Source organism: Musa acuminata, chromosome BXJ1-6 (genome assembly GCF_036884655.1).
Source record: "Musa acuminata AAA Group cultivar baxijiao chromosome BXJ1-6, Cavendish_Baxijiao_AAA, whole genome shotgun sequence".
In the NCBI taxonomy this organism is placed as follows: Eukaryota; Viridiplantae; Streptophyta; class Magnoliopsida; order Zingiberales; family Musaceae; genus Musa; species Musa acuminata.
The window spans coordinates 46,553,791-46,574,812 of NC_088332.1; the positions used below are offsets into that span (position 1 = coordinate 46,553,791).

At 44.7% G+C, this 21,022-nt stretch overlaps 2 protein-coding genes across 2 annotated transcripts; one reads left to right on the forward strand and one right to left on the reverse strand.

Moving 5' to 3' along the window:
* Positions 1-6,939: 6,939 nt before the first annotated feature.
* On the forward strand, positions 6,940-10,892 carry LOC135677407 (protein NRT1/ PTR FAMILY 6.3-like). The gene is made up of 4 exons (XM_065189731.1): positions 6,940-7,171; positions 7,289-7,506; positions 7,594-8,186; positions 9,902-10,892. Exons 1-4 carry the CDS (start codon positions 7,048-7,050, stop codon positions 10,782-10,784), a joined length of 1,818 nt encoding a protein of 605 aa, XP_065045803.1. The 5' UTR covers positions 6,940-7,047; the 3' UTR covers positions 10,785-10,892.
* Positions 10,893-10,983: 91 nt separating this feature from the next.
* On the reverse strand, positions 10,984-20,940 carry LOC135677408 (vesicle-associated protein 1-3-like). The gene is made up of 8 exons (XM_065189732.1): positions 20,635-20,940; positions 20,200-20,270; positions 20,025-20,106; positions 19,793-19,908; positions 19,530-19,691; positions 19,377-19,418; positions 12,452-12,529; positions 10,984-11,336 (listed from the first exon to the last, which is right to left on the reverse strand). The coding sequence occupies exons 1-8, from the start codon at positions 20,684-20,686 to the stop codon at positions 11,226-11,228; spliced, it is 714 nt and encodes a 237-aa protein (XP_065045804.1). The 5' UTR covers positions 20,687-20,940; the 3' UTR covers positions 10,984-11,225.
* Positions 20,941-21,022: the final 82 nt, after the last annotated feature.

Here is a 21,022-nt window from a genome sequence, read left to right on the forward strand (position 1 = left end):
CTTATCATGCTACACCACGGAGGGAGTTTTTTGCTACATACAGGTCTGGAAACTTTGGTGTTGTCAAGATGGGCAACTATGGCACAGCAGACATCATTGGCATGGGTGATATCCATTTAAAGACCAACCTTGGCTGTAAGTTGGTACTTAAGGATGTGAGGCATGTGGTTGACTTGAGGCTAAATTTAATTTCAGTTGGAAGACTAGATGATGAAGAGTATGAAAGCAGATTTCACAGAGGGCAATGGAAGCTCAGTAAGGGTTCTCTTGTTATAGCTAATGGAAAGAAATGTCATACTTTGTACAGGTTGCAGGCTAAAGCTTATGGTGAGCAGTTAAATGCTACAGAGAAAGACTTCAGTATGGAGTTGTGGCATAGGCGATTGGGACACATGAGCGAGAAGGGGCTGCAAGCTCTTTCCAAGAGAGAGGTATTACCAGATCTCAGAGGTATACATCTGAACCCTTGTATTGATTGTTTGGCTGGTAAACAACATAGAGTTTCATTTGCTAGTGCTGCTTTGTCTAGAAAAATGCATGCCTTAGACCGTGTTTATACAGATGTATGTGGTCCTTTGAGGACAAAAACTCCTGGTGGATCTGTTGATGTTCTTGGTATAAGTGGTGCACTTTATTTTGTCACTTTTATAGATGATTTTTCCAGGAAAGTTTGGGCTTATGCTTTGAAGACCAAAGATCAGGTTATTAATGTCTTCAAAGAGTTTCATGCCAGGGTTGAAAGGGAGACAGAAAGGAAATTGAAATGCATAAGATCAGATAATGGTGGTGAGTATATAGGATTGTTTAATGACTATTGCAGGTCGCATGGGATCCAACATGAGATGACAGTTCCTGGTACACCTCAGCATAATGCAATTGCAGAGAGGATGAACCGCACCATCATGGAAAAGATCAGATGTATGCTTTCACAGGCCAAGCTACCCAAAAGGTTTTGGGATGAGGCTTTGAGGACTGCAGTTGATGTGATCAACTTATCACCATGTACAGCCCTAGATGGTGATGTTGCAGAGCATGTATGGTCAGGGAAAGATGTTTCCTACAGGCATTTGAGAGTGTTTGGTTGTCGTGCATTTGCACATGTTCCAGATAATGAGAGGTCCAAGCTAGATGGTAAGTCTAAAGAATGTATTTTTCTTGGTTACTCACATGATCAGTTTGGTTACAGGCTTTGGGATCCAGAAAAGCAGAAGGTGTTCAGGAGTAGAGATGTGGTCTTCTTTGAGGATCAAACCTTTGAGGATTTGAAGAAGAAGGCACCAGCCAAGACTTCTGTAGAAGGATTAGCAGATTGTGACCCAGTTATTCCTCCAGTATATCAGGGTGATGGGGGAGATGTGCAGGAAAATAGTGTAGAGCCTGATATTGATTTACCTGCAGGACATGTTGAGCAAGAAGAAGTAGGAGAGCAAGTTCCCGCAGAACCGCAATTGAGAAGATCTTCTAGACAACGTCAACCTTCCAGAAGATACTCTACAGATGAGTATGTGATGCTTACTGATGCAGGTGAACCAGAGAGTTACCAGGAAGCAGTTGAGAGTGAGCAGAAAGAGAAGTGGTTAGTTGCTATGCAGGAAGAGATGGATGCTCTTCAGAAGAACCACACTTATGATTTGGTGCTGCTACCAAATGGAATGAAGGCCTTGAAGAACAAGTGGGTTTTTAGGTTGAAGACTCAAGAATATTGTTCTCAACCAAAGTACAAAGCTAGATTGGTTGTGAAAGGCTTTGGTCAAAAGAAAGGTATTGACTTTGAAGAGATATTTTCTCCTGTTGTTAAAATGTCTTCTATTCGTGTTGCTCTTGGTATTGCTGCTAGCCAGGACTTGGAGGTTGAGCAGTTAGATGTGAAGACAACTTTCCTTCATGGTGATTTGGAGGAGGAAATTTATATGGAGCAACCAGAAGGCTTCAAAGTCAAAGGTAAAGATAATTTTGTCTGCAAGTTGAAGAAGAGCTTGTATGGGCTAAAGCAAGCTCCAAGACAGTGGTACAGAAAGTTTGATTCATTTATGACAGAAAATGGATACAAAAGAACGGCTTCAGATCATTGTGTGTACATCAAATGGTTTGGTGAGAATTTTATTATTCTCTTACTTTATGTTGATGACATACTTATTCTTGGAAAAGATATGTCTAAAATTGACAGGTTGAAGAAGGAACTGAGTGAGTCTTTTGCAATGAAGGACATGGGGCCAGCAAAGCAAATACTAGGCATGCAGATTTCTCGTGACAGGAAAAACAAGAAGATTTGGTTGTCACAGGAGAAATACATCGAGAAGGTATTGGAAAGATTTAGTATGAGCAATGCTAAGCCAGTTGGTTCTCCTCTTGCAGGTCACTTCAAGTTGTGCTCAGAACAGAGTCCGTCAAGTGATGAGGAGAAGGAGAAAATGCAAAAGGTTCCTTATGCTTCAGCAGTTGGAAGTTTAATGTATGCAATGGTATGTACGAGGCCGGACATCGCATATGCAGTGGGTGTTACTAGCAGATTTCTTGCAAATCCAGGCAAAGAGCACTGGGCAGCAGTGAAGTGGATTTTTAGATATCTCAGAGGGAGCTCTAAGGTTTGTTTAAGCTTTGGAGGTGGACCACCTGCGTTAACAGGTTACACAGATGCAGATATGGCAAGAGATATAGATACGAGGAAGTCTACTTCAGGTTATGTACTTACTTTTGCAGAGGGAGCTGTGTCATGGCTTCACATTGAGGAGTCATGGGACAGCCTCCCTTATGGGCTGAAGGGGGAGGTTGTTGGGCTGATGGCCCATATTCAGCCCATGTGGGCTTTATCAGCCCACGGCCCACACCCCCTCTTAACCTAACCCTAATTAAGATTAGGGGGGTGTGGTGGCTGCGTTTTAGAGGCAGATTAAAGCTATAAAAAGGCAGCAATGAGGCAGATCTTTGTAGCGACGAGATTCCAAAGAGAAGAAGGAGAACAAGGCAGAAGAGGAAGAGAAAGAAAGGGAAGAAGACAAGGACAACGCAGAGAGACTGTTCACAATCATCTAGCAGTGTTCTCATCTCAGTTATTCTCTTGTGGTTGTTGCTTGGGTTTTGGGCAAGAGATTGAGATTTGTATATTCATTATTCTCATAGTGGATTATCTCTAGTTTGCCCCGTGGTTTTTACCCTTCACATTGAAGGGGTTTTCCACGTATATCTTGGTGTTCTGTTTGATTGTGTTTCCATTTTATTCCGCTGCGTATTTTGGTCTTCTAGTATTTGTTCATATACAAAGGTTATTCCTGTTTATATCCCCATCAGAGATATACATGAGAGACTTTATATAGTGTGACTTTGACTGGCTAAAGGAGCATTTAAACAAAAAAATAAATGATTGAAATAGATGGTTCGGACCTCGAATTAGTCTAGTTATAATTTCAAATTCAGTAGAAAACTATTTATATATGAAATTAGGTTAAAACTATATATTTGTATATCATAATAAGTTCTTGATGTTTCAAATAATGGTGTCGAAGCAAAATTTTACATTATATATATATATATATATATATATATATATATATCGTTTTAGCTTATACCCTCTGTAGTCACAACCATACACAAACACCAATCAAAGCAAATGCAACCATCAAAGTGACGTCCTTGTCTCACTTCAATGTTGAGCTCTCTCTCTTTCTCTCTCTCTCTCTCTCTCTCTCTCTCTCTCTCTCTCCCCTCATAGCTTGTTGCATTACATTAAGTACCTAAACTTCGTTGATGACAAGGGCTATAACCTTCAACAAAGGTAATAAAAAAGCTCGTAGACGTCGAGTCGTTTCGAGGGGATAAGGGTAGGCTTCAATTATTTGCGTTCGATTCCATGTTGACGCCCACTAGCTTCTAATGAGACATAGCATAAGTTGACGTTGACGAAGATGTAGTTGAGACACTTCACCTTCATGGCACACGCCTTATGGTGGACATCAAATTAGGACCTACATAATAATGTTTGTATCTTGCACGAAGTCTTACCACTGTGAAGCTCTCCTCTTCACAAGCCTCACCTTCTCTCTCATCCATTATGTGCCTAACAATAATGCTTTATGTCGGGTGGCTCTCCATTATTGGCTACTAAAATTATATATATACATATATATAAACTATTACCATGTGTATTATGATAATGATATGATTAATAACTATATATACATGTGTATACACGTATATATTGAATAATAAATAAAACAATATAAATCTTTTAATAATAAATAAATAAAAAGTCTAATATAATAATAAAAATATTAGATGATGATGATGAACTATCAGATTCATTTATCAAAGGTTGAGGATTTGAAATCTCATCTAATATTTTTTCGAAGAAGTCGACTAGTTTAGTTGATGAAGACCTTGATAGTTTATCGTAGAGTTGTAAGTTCGAATCTTATTTTCGTCATTTGTTTTTTTATAAAAAATATATAATAATAAAATAATTATTATCATCTAAGGAAAGTTAGGTCACGAATATATTGTGTCCATAAGTGATATAGTTGAAGCGGGAAAGGAGAGGTGATTTTATTATGAGGAATATTTACAAATATTATTCGGACGTGAAAAGTCATTCGAACCGTCAAACATCATAATTGACAGTGTGGACTCTCGATGATGTACCCCACCATAGATAAGATACATGGAGCCAATTAGATGTCTGACTTGGTGTCGAGCTGACAGTGATGTGTCACTCAAATTATCAATGTCATTCTTAAGTAGGTTAGTACAAACTATCACTATACATATTTATCAAATATATCACACTATATATATTTATCACATCAAGTACTTACAAATTTCCAAAGTATCGAAATCTAAACCAGAATCCAAGTTTAAGCTGATCGGATAAACTCTCGACTAGAAATCGAGTACAGCGAGCAAAGTACTCGAATTAAGCATGGAAATCTACTTAGATACGTAATCCAAATTTCAACCCCTTTAAACTTATATAAAGTTCATCTTAAATCCGATTAGATAGATACTATCCAAACAACATCTAAGCGGATTAGATAAGTTGGAATAAAAAGTGTAGATTCTGTGTCTTTTTAATTGCAAACGTAATGTGTGTGTGTCAGTGTCATCGGAGGCTCTTATGGTATATGCACTTCACTTCCTATGCCTCTTAGGCTTTTAAGGCTGGAGGAGGAGGAGGAGGAGGATGAGGAGGATGAGGAGGAGGAAGGAGGACCCATCCGCTGGATTGTCTACTTGTGGTGGACTGTGGTCATGCATAGGGTAGTATTTATTATTCATGGCAGATTCCCAGCTCATATAATATACTGATTGATTGATGAAGGCCAATTAATCCTCATCAAGCATACATAATAAACCACCACTTTGGTCCCAACTTGAAGCTCTGTTGCACATCGTCTCTCTTCTTAACCTCGACTCTTGCAGTCAAAAGATACAAAACCTCAGCAAACAAAGACACTCACTCATGCACGCTTCCTTCAACTCAGCCTCTCTTATTTGGGAGGAGGAGAAGAAGAAGATAAGAATTAACAATGCCAAAATAGTGCGACTTTAATGTTGGCTTGTTTTCATTCCTGTATCGGAGCAGTCCTTTCGGATGCTTGCTGTCATCTCAAGGAGAAGAGTGGCTTTAAGGTACAGCCATTTCATGAGGTGCGTATTGCACAGGCGAGCATCACGGCAGCATAAAAAGGCAAATGCAAGAAAAATGTGTCTCTGCTAGTCTTAATCCTTCTTCAGTGGTGTCTGTTCCATCTCCGGGAATAAAATATTTTTGCTCTACTTCGAGTCACAATGAAGAAGCAAAGTGAAACAGATGCGAAAATGGTGAGAAAACAGAGGAAGAAAAGACGGTGATAAGGATCGGATGCTCCGAAAGCAAGAGTGTGAAGGCGAGAAAGCTTCACTGTTCTCGAAGATTATTCGGGAGTTGGTCTCGACGAATCTTTGCCGTATCTCCTGTCCACAGTGCAGATGACGAGTTGCATCCCTGCGAGCTCAAACTTGTGGCCATCGAACAAGGGATGCAGGAATCGTTGGTCATGGAGCAGTGCAACAAGGCAGTCTCTGCTTTTGGACACCGAGGTGGCTATCAGCCTCTGATTCTTCTCTTTCGCTGGACCTACACACGGCCGGTTCACATCACCACAGCTTACTCTGATGGCTACACCCATCGCGACCTCCCCCCGATCCACCGGATGAGCTCGAATCAAAACCCAAATCTATCTTTAAACCAATCCGATAATGACCCTACCGGAATAGAATTCCTAATTGGAATTTGGTCAACTTCAACAGGATCAGATCGTGGTGGATTTTGCTCGAGTTGTTGATTCCTGTGACCTGATCCTTTCGGCTCCTGTTCTTGTGGCAAGCATCCACTGCTCTGCTGTTCTATCGATAAAATCAATGCGTCAATGTTAAGACTCGTGTTCCGAACCTGCTCGAGATTCTTCGAGGCACGCAACTAAATGCTGCAAGTGGTAGCCAAGATTGCTGAAGAAACATACGGTATCTACTGCTGTATAATTCTTCGATACATGAAACTGTATCAGCCAAGACAAGCATATTTAATGCGAATCTGCATGACCAGGGTGGAGATTTTATCATGGAAGATGGTGTCAACCCATCTATCTTGGTTGGGATAAGTTTGGCCATTAATTGTCTGCTGTGAGGTGGAAAGAAGATGGACATTTAGCTGCAGGGTATGTTACTGAACAAGCCCTTGTTATTGCAGATCATAATACAGCAATGGCTTCTGATATCTCTGCCAGAGAAGACCTCGAGATTTAGTTCAATGCAAATCATAATACAGATTTAAGAGAGAGAGAGAGAGAGAGAGAGATTCCCTGTAGACAGTGATCGATGATTAGGCCACCTCATTGTTTCATTAGATTCGCATGCAGGGAGACCTGAACCTGCCCTGCCTTTTGATCTATATATAGTCCCTAGGCTAACAGCGGCCTACACGCAACAAGAGAGAAGCTCCCTCTTCCTGGCCAACTCCTCCTCCGGCCTCCACATCGCGCAGTGTCTTTAGTTAGTTCTCTACTATTAGTGCGGATGAAGGCAAACATGGTGGGTTTGCCAGAGACCGATGATATCCTATCGGACGCCTGGGACTACAAGGGGCGCCCCGCCGTCCGCTCCCGGACCGGCGGCTGGAGCGGTGCTGCCATGATCCTAGGCATGTATCCCAATCTTAATCTGTGGCCTTTGGTAGTTAGTGTCAATCTACTGCAGGCGTTCGTCTTTCTAGCTCGTGTTTGACCTGAATTCATGGTTTTGGGGAAACCTTTTGAAGTGGTGGAGCTGAACGAGAGGTTGACGACGCTCGGCATCGCGGTTAACCTGGTGACGTACTTGACGGGCACCATGCACCTGGGCAATGCCGCCTCCGCCAACACCGTCACCAACTTCATGGGCACCTCCTTCATGCTCTGCCTCCTCGGTGGCTTCGTCGCCGACACCTTCCTCGGCCGCTACCTCACCATCGCCATCTTCGCGGCTGTGCAAGCTTCCGTAAGCACCACCGCCACCTCCATCTCCACCCCCCTTTCCTCCTCAGCTACTGGCTTATCGAAAGTGTTCGATGGAATTGACATGCAGGGAGTGTCCATCCTGACCATCTCGACCGCCGTGCCGGGGCTGCGGCCGCCTGCATGCGCCGACCCGGCGTCCGGAGGCTGCGTCAAGGCCTCCGGGGCGCAGCTGGGGGTGCTCTACCTGGCGCTGTACCTGACGGCGCTCGGCACAGGGGGGCTCAAGTCGAGCGTGTCCGGTTTCGGGTCGGACCAGTTCGACGAGACCGACCGCGGGGAGAAGGCGCAGATGATGAAGTTCTTCAACTGGTTCTTCTTCTTCATCAGCCTGGGCTCGCTGCTCGCCGTGACGGTGCTGGTGTACATCCAGGACAACCTGGGGCGGCAGTGGGGGTACGGGGTGTGCGCCACGGCCATCGCCCTCGGCCTGGTGGTCTTCCTCTCCGGGACGCGGAGGTACAGGTTCAAGAAGCTGGTGGGGAGCCCTCTGACACAGATCGCGGCGGTGGTGGCGGCGGCGTGGAGGAAGCGAGGCCTCGAGCTGCCGTCGGACCCTTCGCTGCTGCATGACATCGACGAGAAGCAGGCGGCCGCGGACGCGGAGAAGGGATCGAAGAGGAGCAAAGCAAAGCAAAGGTTGCCTCACACCAAGCAGTTCCGGTACGCACATCATTCTTCTCTGCTCTCCTGTTGTCGTCGGTTAGATCCAACGTTTCCTCTCATCATGGTTTCTTACGATTAGAGTATATCATCGTTAATTTAGAGAATATGTTTCTATAAAATTCAGAAACAAAAACAAGATAGGAAGAAACGCACAGAAGAGAGAAAATTAGTTCATAGAAGAAAGCAGAAGAGAAACAATTCCCGGACATGTTGTTACCCTGCAAGCAAATACACGTAGCCATCCATGGCTGACACCGTTCTAAGAGTTCAATTATTGATGGGGTTGGGGTTCATGGAGGATTCAGCAAATCACCAAAGAAGGTAGATGAGTTCTCTGAAAGAAAAGATAATAATAATTATCCCAGAGCTGAGGTAGATGAAGAGAATTGAATTGAGTTCCATCATAGCGGATAGAAGAGCATAAACTAATGTTGCTCCTGTGCACGCACTGCATGGCCCGACTCCCAACAGGAGGCCCGTGCTTTCCCCATGGCACACATATGACTAAATAATACCGCCATGAACTAATCATTCAGCAATCAAATGACGACGGGGTAACCAAAATAAGAATGAGATTCCGTGTGCTGCTTATGCAACTCTGTGCTTCTCATTTGTTAAGCTTTGTAGCAGTGATGAATAATGATAGCACGTAGATTACTGTCAGACATTGTTTGATGACCGAGTGCCAAATAATTGAGACCACCGACTGCAGGTTTCTCGTGTGGTCTCAGGGTATATACTGTCCTTGCTGTCCACATACACATTAGAATTATGATCCTTTCGCACTGCTACTCACATGAAGATAAACGTGGAGCAATGGATTCCGGGAACATCTCGCAAGATCCTGGCCATGGATCGACGCCGCTTTGTGTCGGTCGGTGCATTCCGCCGTCGTGCCTTTGGAAACCGTGCACCACGAACCGAGCTGGCTCGCGAGAAAGCTGCGGACAACAAGAAGAGGTTGATCGTCGATGGAAACCCCCGTTTACTACGGGTGCTGCGTCGAACTCATCATGAAAGGACAAAGCTAGTCGACTTTTTAGAGTAGAAGCAATCTCTGAGCTAGGGAGGGAGAGTAGTCTTTGCAAGGATTCGGTGAGCCACTAAGGGCGCCATCGGCAGCGACATGCTTGTCGGGTGGTGCACGTCAAGGACCATGTGAAGGCACATTGTTCACCGTGTTTTCGGTGATTGATTGGCCGCCTGACCTGAGCCACAGACTGTGAGATGCTTTCGTTCGGATAAGGGTACTTGGTTGCCTGGTTTTGGTCTTCCTTCGTTAGCATCTCACATTATTCACCGTGTTTTCGGTGATTGATTTGGCCGCCTGACCTGAGAAGTCACAGACTGTGAGATGCAGTAGTTTTTTTTTGTCTTCCTTTCTTAGCTGTGCTCGGTTTTCTGCAGTAGTTTCTTCCAACTCACTTCTCTTTTTCGTATTTCTTGAACCCAAATATCCTTTTGTTCGATGTTAAGAATCACTAGGATTTCTTCATCTCTCCATGGATATAAAATATATTAAGAAAACTTCATAAAAAAATTGTATGAATCAACACCCCCAAAATAAGTATTGTGCTCCCTCCATGTCTCTGAAATCATTCGATCTTTTGCCTCCACTTCGAGGGTATATGTTCTGATCTTTAATAAATACTTGTATGAATCTTCTCATCATCGTCATCATCATCATCATCGTCTTCTGCTCTCGGGTGCAGTTTCTTGGACAGGGCTGCGATCGACGTCGACCCGGGCGCGAAGCAGGGGAAACGGTGGCTCCCAACGTTGACCGATGTGGAGGAGGTCAAAATCGTGATCCGGATGCTGCCCATATGGGCCACCACCATCATGTTCTGGACGGTGTACGCCCAGATGACCACCTTCTCGGTGTCGCAGGCCACCACCATGGACCGCCGCATCGGCCCCTCCTTCCGCATCCCACCCGGCTCACTCACCGTCTTCTTCGTCGGCTCCATCCTCCTCACCGTGCCCGTCTACGACCGCGTCGTCGTCCCCGTCTCCCGCCGCCTCACCGGCAACCCCCACGGCCTCACCCCGCTCCAGCGCATCGGCGCCGGCCTCGTGCTCTCCATCCTGGCCATGTCCGCCGCCGCCCTCACCGAGATCAAGCGCCTCGGGGTGGCCCGCTCCACCCCGGCCGCCCTCGAGAACGGCGCCACCGTGCCCATGAGTGTCTTCTGGCTGATCCCGCAGTTCTTCCTGGTGGGCGCCGGCGAGGCCTTCACCTACATCGGCCAGCTGGACTTCTTCCTCCGGGAGTGCCCCAAGGGGATGAAGACCATGAGCACGGGGCTGTTCCTGAGCACCCTGTCGCTGGGATTCTTCGTCAGCTCCGCCCTGGTGACGGTGGTGCACAAGGTCACGGGGGAGAGCGGCCACGGCGCGTGGCTGGCGGACAACCTCAACCGCGGCAAGCTCTACAACTTCTACTGGCTTCTGGCGGTGCTGTGCCTTGTGAACCTGGTGGCCTATCTGGTGGTGGCCAGGTGGTACGCGTACAAGGAGCAGCGCGCGGCGGTGGACGACGACAGCAATGCCGGGGTAGAACTGACGGAGGACGCGGCGTGTTGCCATGCATGACGACACGACCGACACTGCAGGTCTCGTGTTGCAGATCATCCAATGCCGCCGCCCTTGTTGTTATTGTAGTCAAGTCAATATAAGTAATGAATGATACTAATCGATGCACTTCTTTGGGCCATCGGAAATGGTGGTGGTTGGAACACTCAGGGTTTTAAGCCCCTCTAAAAGACGCTCGAAAGACACACACAGCATACGCTGCTGCAAAAAAACATTCATTACATGGCAGTAATCTAACAAGTCACAAGGTCACATGGATTTAGTGCCTCGAGGTCTTCAACCATCACTGGTACAGGAATTTTAATCCAAGAACAAAAACAGTCCGCATGGATTAGTGCCAGGTGACAAACACTGTGAATATTATAAGTCCATCGATGGAGAAAACGGAAAGAAACCATTTTGGTTGGTTGGATAGACTCTCTCATCATTTTGTGCTCACATCTATGACTTCTTGATGATGTACCCAATAAGAGCACCTAGGAGACCCACCAACACCACAAATGTGACGCTGAAGCCGCCGTGGTGCATGCCCCGTTCTTTCCGCAGCAGATCCTGCAATTGAGATTAGGGCGAGGAATCAAATCAGCAGTATCATGACAAAAACCTAGGAACCTCGAGCAGCAACATCCTTAAAATGTTAACCAAAGTAAAAAAAAAAAAACTGTTACCAAAAGAGTCACATCCTGTTATCATCATGATTTTGGTCCAAGATAGGAGAAAGAAATGGGGGATTGAATGAACCATCCAAATTTGTTTTCCTTGTTCTTTTCATTTGACATACCCTTCTTCCCTATGGTGATTCACTTGTTCCCATTTGCTCACAGGCCAAACTTGTGACTGCACTTCCTAATTACTTTTGGGTTAAGGGTTCCCCCAACATAAGCCTACAAAACACCGGTTGCAGAGCCCTTTTCCTTGCAAAGCTGCTCTTTACTGACCATGATTATGGCTTATTAGACTTGTTCCAGTAAGAAATTATGGACTAAGTAATGAGAACAAAGAGTCCTCTCAACGTATAATATACTGAACGGAATCTTAGATACACTCCTTTTCGCATGCTGTGTTCTAATGGTTTTGTTGTTAGCACTCACAAAAAAGAAACAGAGCTCTTTGACAAAAGAAAGGGAACTAAAGTATTTACCTGGTTCATCCAACATCCATCTGATAATTATACGGATCCCAAACTTGAATAAACACCTTTGGATGACTACAGCTTTTGTTTCACGAGTGAAGATCTGCCCTAAAAGCTAAAAGAACACTGTTTCCTAGCTGCAAATGTTATCCTGGTAGTGTTATCAGTTTACCCTATATTTGGTCAGAGACAGGATTATGGCGTTCACACGCCCTTTATTTGTGAAACCCACAAAGACATGTTGGCCCTACACAAGGAATTGGGTACTTTCATTAAATGAAAGTATTATTTTCTTATACAAAAAGAATTGGGTAAACAGTTATTTTGAAATGAAAACATATAAATGAAGTAGACAAACAAAACATATTATAGAAATGAGGTGGCATTCACCATGACAAACTCCTATGCTTTTGTTACAACTTATTTACTGGCAAACATATGCTATGAATGGATAATTGCTCGCCAACTTACCAAAAAAAAATAATTGCTCGCCTTTAAGTGTACCATATATTTTTCATGAAAACAAAACACATACCAGTTCCTGTCGAAGCTTCTGGTTTAGCTGAATGGCAGAATTTTTCTCTTCAGTCAACTTTGAAATCATAGCCAATGCCTGCATATTATAAAAGATAATTGAACAATTGCCACTACAAAGCTTGTAGTGCATACAATCAAATTAAAGCTCATTCTTAAATTACATAATAAGAACAGCATGCCAGGTAAGAATGTCAGCTACAGTATAGCTGAATCTTACATAAGGGGGAAACTTATCAATATCATTTTGACAATAAACCAATTTACATATTGAGGTGCTTACTATTAATATACTGGAGCATTATAATTCATCCTAGCCCTTAGACACTCCACAAGAGGTAGAAAATCCAAGGAACAAAAAAAAAGCAAGCTAGGTCCGAAGATTTGCAATCTGCAACTGTTTTCCATTATCTGTTCTCATATCCATACTGCTTGTCAAGCTATCGGAATTCCTTGTCCGCAAAACCCAGCCAAGAACTCCTCTATAAAAACTTTCTAATGTATAGGAGTAGATTTTAAAAGAGTGTAAATGTCAGAAAACAACTAGACACAGCCAATGACAAATTATCTTCTCTAGCTACAACAAGAATGCCCTCATGTTAGACTCTCAATCACCCTGATGATACAACGTTGGAAAATTAAACTTGCCCAAGTTTTAATGAACTTCTACAAACAGAAGAGTCAAAAGATAGCATGTACAAGAAACCAGAGTTCAAAGTTGCTGGTAAATGAAAGAGATCTATTTCAAGGCTTCGAATATCGGTAATGATATACCAACGCTGTATGCCTCAGTTAACAATGAAAGGAATACACAACATTTTGCTTGATACATAGTTGTATGGTTGCTACACTGATACAACAGTAGAGTATCAAATTATCATTCTACGATCAGTGTATACTGTGAAATTTGAGACCATGACATAATTAACTAAGAGGGCAACCATCATCCTAAAATCTTTAGGACTCCATGATCTTCATGGGTTGGTTTCCAAAATTCTTCTCATCTAATAACCTACACCCTTCCAATTAGTTCTAAAAAATCTGAGAAGATTGCTCTGTCAGCATCTTTTTAAATCGGCTCTGGCAGATTGATACTGCCAAAATGACGACTAAAACAGATATCAAATTAATTTTATAAATTAAGGTGGAAGGAATTTTTTAATATACACAATACCTGGTCATAATATTATTTTGGTGTCAATAAAACATTAACACATATTGTACATGATCACATTCGACAATTTTGTTAGTATAAGGACCAACCATATCAAGTGTTCAATTTATTATCAAGATAACACATTTAAGTGCAAAAACTAGGGCGCTGTGTTAGAATTTTTTGAAACCCCGAAGGCCAAATTTCATGGGTCCGTCCCTTGAGCCCTCCAGTCATGGTCAAATACTATAATGAGTTCTCTTCTTCCTTTCTCATATCGTTTAGCAGACAACAAATTCAGAGATCAAAACAGTGAACATGGAAAGGAGCAATCTGATGAGATGTGGGGTATGGAAGGAATATCAAACTGGTCCTGATATTTAACTTACCGGGACAGAGTTGAGCAGATCAGTTAACCCAAATCAGATTTGGTCAAAATATATTAATTCAGATCTATCTTGGCCAAGATCAATTGCTTTTGGCTGATCAAGGCAAAGGCTGCATCAGATTGGCGTAATGACACGGACTTAGCTGGTTTTGCCTAAGTCGTGCGGCACCCTTGCGCGTCAGTCCGCAAAGGTCAGCCTCCCCGAAGCCTCCCATTGTCCCTTAGGACCAACAAAAGAGAGAACGGGTTAAAGAGAACGCCTCAAACGGGATCCACAAGCAAACATGTCCGAAAAACACTTCATAGACAAAGCAAATTACAAACAGACTTTACAAGCTCTGAACAGTGGCTCAACAAAGGGTAAAATGGTCCATTACAGACCGAAAAGCTCTCGAGCGTGTCCACATGACACAACCTTTATTTACAAGCCTAAAGAGGCCACCAACCCAACTAAAATGGGACTATTAAGCCTTCGGCCGCCCCTTTACATTCTGTACAAGGCATGAACATGCCAAAAGACACGGACATACATAAGCATTACATCAAACACCTTGTTTAGAAGTTTGTCCGTGACATTCTCCCCCACTTATCCCTTCGACGTCCTCGTCGAAGCCTTTGTGAACACTGCAACTCTTCACCTTTGCTGAGTCTTCAATCTTCTGCTCTAGCTGCAATGCGCCTCCTGGCTCCCAGCTGCTCTCCGCTGCTGTTTTTGAGTAGTCGAACCTTTGATCCGCCATGCTGCTTCAACTCACCAATGACTCTGACTCTGGTGTGGGGTTGGCTGAGTTGTGTTGATCCTCGTTGATTCCTGCGGATCCACCAAATGAAGGAAAAGACCATTCTTACTGCGCCAGTTTCTCAAAATTTCCACATGCTACTTGAACTGGGTGGATGCTTGTTGGAGCTTTAACGAGCATCGCCTCGCAAACTTCTGAAGTTTCGGGTCCTTCCTCCACAAAATCTACTCATTGACTCTTCTTTCAGTTAGTTGTCGCATCCAAGTAGGTTCGCATCACTTCCGCTTTCGATTGGCATTTCGTTGGGAAATGAAGCGGACAATCTACTCTCAGTAGCACTGATCACCGTTGGTGAGGATTTGACAACTATTGTCTTCCATTATCTTCGAAGGGTCTTTGAACTTGTGCAGAGCTCCTCTGCTGGATAGATAAGAGAATTGGGGTACTCGGTTTCGCCCATTCTCTTAAGGATTGAGAAGGCAAAGGTTACTTGACTTCGCCCGCCTCCTCGAGGTTGTACTTCACGCATCGAGCTGGTTACTGGCCTTCGCCTGCTCTTTGCTCACACTTCTGAAGCACTTGAAGTGTTTGCACTCCTTGCGTTGAGTTAGCTACTGTGATTCACCTTCTCAATGCCATTGAACTTCTGGAATACAGGAAGTTTTCACCCCAACTTGGAGTAATTCTCTGATAGATGAGGTCGCCTCTGGGATTGTACCGTCTTCTCCATCAACCCTGCCGCCTACTCCACTGAGTAGCAAAGGTACAGCACCGCGTACTGCTTGCTTCGTTCCTTGGTCGTGCACTCTTGCATGACCCGAAGTCCTTCACTTACGGCTATCTTGATGAGAAACTTGTTGAGACCGGTCTTACGAAGTTCTTTGGCCTCTGCCCTTCAGCCTTGTCTCGGTACTTGAAGATTGCCTCTGCATTCTCCACCTCCTCGGCCCCTTTCACGACCAAGCGCTCTCCCTCCATGAGAGCAAGGGATCAATGACTTTGACGGAAGTCCCGCCTCTACGGTACCATGGCGCTGCCATGCCCATGGCCCTACTATCCGTCGCCTCGCATCTGCATCCCTTTTCTTCACGATCAGTAGATATGTCTCCGTGGCACTCCTCTGAGTCCACCTCCATTCTAACTGATGCTTGATTTTGGGTAGCTAAGTCCCTCTGGACTCGTCGTCGCTTCCTCGCCCCTTTCGACCCCCTGCTTCAACACCTCTGTATTCTCCAAGCAGTCTGTTTGATCGATGGAAAGACAGACTGCAACTCCCATGCATGGCCTCTGCCATCGCGTTGTAGGGTTTGCACCAATTCTGTTCTCCTTAGCTTCCTTGGTAGCAACGTTCGCTTACTCGACCTTGTCCTCTGACTTGTCGGGCTCCCTTAAGCGAATATGAGCTCTGGAGCAGTCCAACTCTCCAACTGCTTCGATCATACCTCTGCATGATCAAGTCCCTCCCATGGGACTCACTGGTACTTGCATTCGAACTTTTTCCTTGGTGGAACCCAGCCCCCATATGCTGATGACCAAGGTTTTCATCCGATGCAAAATTCGGTGCACGCCCGGAAGACCCGCCTCTGCGGTACCATGGCCTTCACTCCTTGAATCCATAGCCCTTCTTGCCGTCGTGTTGTTCACCAAAGCGGAGCTCCCAGTAGCTCCCGATCATACCTCCATATGATCTCATCCCTCACGGGACAAGGTTGTGTGTATCGCATTGCCACGAACTGTTCCACCACGATCCGCTGCACCATGTCGCCTCCTGGTGACATCTCCATTGCATTCTGATCCTTGTGGAATAAACTCGAATTGTGTACCCTCCATGTGTGGCCTCTGCCAATACATCGCAGGGCCTCCTCCACCTTCGATTTTGTTCGCTCCTTTGGCAATCAACCTTCATCCACCCACTCTTGGGTCACACCTAGATGAAGCACCGCTCTAGGACAGTCCGTCGCCTAGTAGCTTCCGAAGTCCACCGACTTCACTATAGTTTGTGCACCATTGTCTGGATCCTGGGCCTCTGCCCCTACCAGCACAATCTCCGCTGCGCACCGCTTCCTTCATGGCAACTTGAATGGCAACACTGTGGCATATTCTTCAAGAGTACCCGCCTCTGCGTCCTCTTGCCCCGTGCTAAGGCCTTCTGAACTCAACTTCGCCTCCGCAAATTGAGTCGCCTTAGTTCCTCCATCAAATGCTCCTCCGAGATAAGGTGCATGTGCCTCGAAGCTCCCTTCGTCTTTGGCACCATGCAAGATGAGTCTGCTCCGTCAGAAAGAAGGACCCATGGAACAACATGATCTTACTCTTGCCTCTGCAAGAGTTCATGTCCTTGACCTCTGTCTGAGGAAAGCACTGTGCCTCTGCTCCACGTTCCAACTTCTATGCTGGCTCCCTTCATGCGGCTTGAGTACTTCGCCAAGTTACACCCAAGTTGCTCCGCTCCTCGTTTTTGCATTGAGTCGATGGTGGCCCTCGCGCCCACCATTCCACGGGTCAGCCCTCCCTTGAGTCCGATCTCCACATCGACTCCAAGTGTGCCTTCATTTAAGTTGCTTTAGGTCGCTCTCCCACTTGATCTCGCAATGCATCCACCAATGCATTCTCTCGAGCGAGATCATGCGACAACTCCTCGCCGCTTGCTCAGTCCATCGAGCTTCGTGGAGTTGTTGTTTGTGAGGTACTCCTCCTCAACATGTGAAGTCCATCTCACATGATTCTCCCTCTGGAGAGCTGAGACTTATCCCTCCTGGATAGCTGTCCCGTTGGAGCAACATCTCTCTTCGTTTCGGAGATCACCATCCCCTTGGACTACTCCGATCTGCTGAACAAACTGTGCATTGTTCTGCCTCTTGCAAACGCACTTGCTAGATTGCGCCTCCACGTCAATACAGCCACCGCTGCACCCCTCAAGGTCTAGCAACATGCTGAACTCGTTGCACACTTCAGCCTCCTCCGGACGTATCCTTCGCATGCCGAAGAGAAAGTTTCAATGCTCCATGGCGCCGAGTCTCGACCGCCTTGGGATGGCCACGAACATTCCATCGTCCGCATACAAGCCCATGCATGAGTATCGAATTCTTCGAGTTAGCAATTCCCCTCACCTCTGTGAGCTTTGCACAACTCTTTCGGTCGCTGAGCAACTCATTCCACTTTGCATGGTCTCGACCTTTGCCAAGCGCCTCGCTTGCCTTGAGCACCATCAAGTAAAGTTGTCAACGTTGAGCCGTAGCTCAAACTCAGCCATCCCAACCTTTGTGCGCTCCAGATTCTTCCAAGCTTGCCTGTTCTCGTGGTGCCTCTTGCGCGAAGGGTTGGTCATTCCTCTGAATGCCAATCTCAGATGCCCGCTACTCTGAGCGACTCTTTTCCCTACATCTCCATGCCCGTTTTCCCTCAAACGGTCGCGCGTGTGCTGACTGCCCTCAACGCAGCCCCGCTAGGTCCCCCACGTTTGCATGTCAAGTGTTTCTATGAGTGCTTGTCCCGCTCTGATACCATATGACACAGACTTAGCTGGTTTTGCCTAAGTCGTGCGGCACCCTTGCGCGTCAGTCCGCAAAGGTCAGCCTCCCCGAAGCCTCCCATTGTCCCTTAGGACCAACAAAAGAGAGAACGGGTTAAAGAGAACGCCTCAAACGGGATCCACAAGCAAACATGTCCGAAAAACACTTCATAGACAAAGCAAATTACAAACAGACTTTACAAGCTCTGAACAGTGGCTCAACAAAGGGTAAAATGGTCCATTACAGATCGAAAAGCTCTCGAGCGTGTCCACATGACACAACCTTTATTTACAAGCCTAAAGAGGCCACCAACCCAACTAAAATGGGACTATTAAGCCTTCGGCCGCCCCTTTACATTCTGTATAAGGCATGAACATGCCAAAAGACACGGACATACATAAGCATTACATCAAACACCTTGTTTAGAAGTTTGTCCGTGACAGTAAGTCAATTGAGAAACATTGGAGTAAATCTGGCTTAAACAACAAATTGACTAATTTTATTAGCTAACTAATATTGTCTATTTAATGGACCACAATGGTGCAATGATTCATCCGAGTCTAAGATGACATAGGTTACATGACATCTAAGCAATTCAATGTGGTAGAATAAGATTGCCACCACCAGAGGAACAGAAGACTAGCCAAGTAAAGGAATATAAACAGATGGTTGTCTCATAAATGTTCAGAATTAGTTCTTTTAGTATTAAAGATTTCCATCTTTACAATTGCGAAAACATCAATGTGATGATTTCTGCAAAAGGAGAGAATTACAAACCAAGAAGATTGACATGGCTAGAGCAACTAATCGGCGTGCCATCCACAACTTTCAAGCCAATGGAACAAAATCAAAGAAAAATTTTGGTTGAGGAAACAAAAAAAAAACTCATCCCATAGTGCTCTTTACGTGAAGTTCAACCTATGCACAGGATGCTTAAGATGAGAAGACCCAGGTTGCAGCTGACTGACTAAGATAATACTTCATCATTTAATATTTTTCCTTTCTGGATGATATCGTGCAGGTTCAATCTACGGGACTTCAAATGCCAAAAGCATATAAAATAGACTGCAAAAGCTTAAAAATATTTCTAAAATTTCTAGACCAATAATAGATAGAAAAGTTGAAGAAGGTACCTCTGGGGACTTCTCCTTCGAGGGTTCATTGGATCTTGATACCTAAATTTTTTATTGGGGTCAAATGACCCTTCATAAGATGACATAAATAAAAGAACAATAAAACATCAATTTTGGTTTACTAAGGGCTTTAGCCGATTGGAAACTACTTACAGAGTCAAGTGTTTGCAAACTTTGGGTCCCATTTTCGAACGTTGAGGACCTTGGTGAGGATCCTTCTTCTGATTCCTCATGAACAGGTAAGGGAGGACCAGCAGGCACATAAACAACCCGCAGCTTGAATTCATCAACAACCTTACCAGGTTCTTTATTGAACTGACAATTTAGCAGTAAGCTCGATATAAGTCAGAATCGTGCAAGAAAATCCAATAGAAGAGATATAAAGATATGCTAATGAAGCGAACACAGGTGGCAACCATTTCGGATGTTATGTCCTTGGTCGTCGCACCATGCTCCGCGGTAACACTCTGAAGTAAGAATTTGTCTTTGCATTGCATGTCGGGTGGAGCCTCCTTTTGTGCTTGCATTGTGACTAGAGAAGCAGAACGAGAGAACATATACATTAAGACAGAGAACTTACAGATAATTTGTTAACATCCCCAATCAAATCCAGGAAAAACCTTCAATGATTTGGAAAATGGGGCATACCAGTGACATCACAGGTCGACCTGGGCAAGACCATCCCAGTATTGGGGCGGACACAATATTTCTTTGGGTTGGTTGTTTTAACCTAAAATGTCAGAGACGTAAATTACTATAATTAAGACTATATATGAAGAAATGGCACCGAAGCAATAACCTGATAGAGAAGATAAAAATTTACCTTGAAGGCAACAAAATGATCTGTTTTGTTGATCAGCTGCATGGAACATGAGCTTTGCTTCTTCAACTCGACTTCTCACGCATGACCAATGGACAAAGCACATGTATCGTCAGCAAATAATACTATTTGCGATCAAGGAGATGAAACCAGAGTCGGGAAAATAATCAAGGCTTAACGATGGAAACAACGAAGAACAGTTTACAAAAGGATAAGTAAATCACCCAGTCGCAAAAGTCTCGTCTTTGAGGAGATCGAAAGAACAATGCAAACCCATTTAAGGATAAAAACAGAAAGTGTGATCGAGTGAAAATATAAATCTTACTCAAATCTCGTACCAAAAAAGCCCGAAAAAGAAAACATTAATCGATCAAGAAAAAAAAAAAGGAAAATGCAAAATCGGACAGACAAAGACCAAAAAGGTGAACGGGCGATTACAAGGGAATTTGAGCTCCGTAGGCTGGATTTCCAGAAAACCTCCGTCACTCATATCTCCTTACGCGTTCAGATCCACTCCTCCAAGAATTAATATACGAGAATGCGGGGAGAAAACAACGATCCAAGGTTTCTTTCACTCTTCGGCTTCCTTTCTTTTCTCCTCCCCCTCCACTTGGGATTTGGAAACGGGAGGCGCCAAAGATTGGAAGAGATCTCTTCTCTCGCGAGGGACAACAGGGAGCGCGGCGAACGGGTAGGTTTGGGGGAGTGCAGATCTCTCTTCTCGGGTCCGTCTCCTGCTCTGTCGCATAGTTGGGTGTAATAACAATAGTATATTGTCGTTGTCCTCACAACTCTCATGGACGATAATACCCTTAGGGTTCGGATG

Excerpts from the sequence above, each read along its gene's own strand:
- LOC135677407 (XM_065189731.1), top strand. The coding sequence starts at position 7,048 with ATGAAGGCAAACATGGTGGGTTTGCCAGAGACCGATGATATCCTATCG. Across the intron at positions 7,172-7,288 it reads CGGTGCTGCCATGATCCTAG|TGGTGGAGCTGAACGAGAGG; the intron begins GCATGTATCCCA and ends AACCTTTTGAAG. Across the intron at positions 8,187-9,901 it reads CCTCACACCAAGCAGTTCCG|TTTCTTGGACAGGGCTGCGA; the intron begins GTACGCACATCA and ends TCTCGGGTGCAG.
- LOC135677408 (XM_065189732.1), bottom strand. The coding sequence starts at position 20,686 with ATGAGTGACGGAGGTTTTCTGGAAATCCAGCCTACGGAGCTCAAATTC. Across the intron at positions 19,692-19,792 it reads AGGACATAACATCCGAAATG|TTCAATAAAGAACCTGGTAA; the intron begins GTTGCCACCTGT and ends CTAAATTGTCAG. Across the intron at positions 12,530-19,376 it reads CGAAGGAGAAGTCCCCAGAG|GCATTGGCTATGATTTCAAA; the intron begins GTACCTTCTTCA and ends TATAATATGCAG.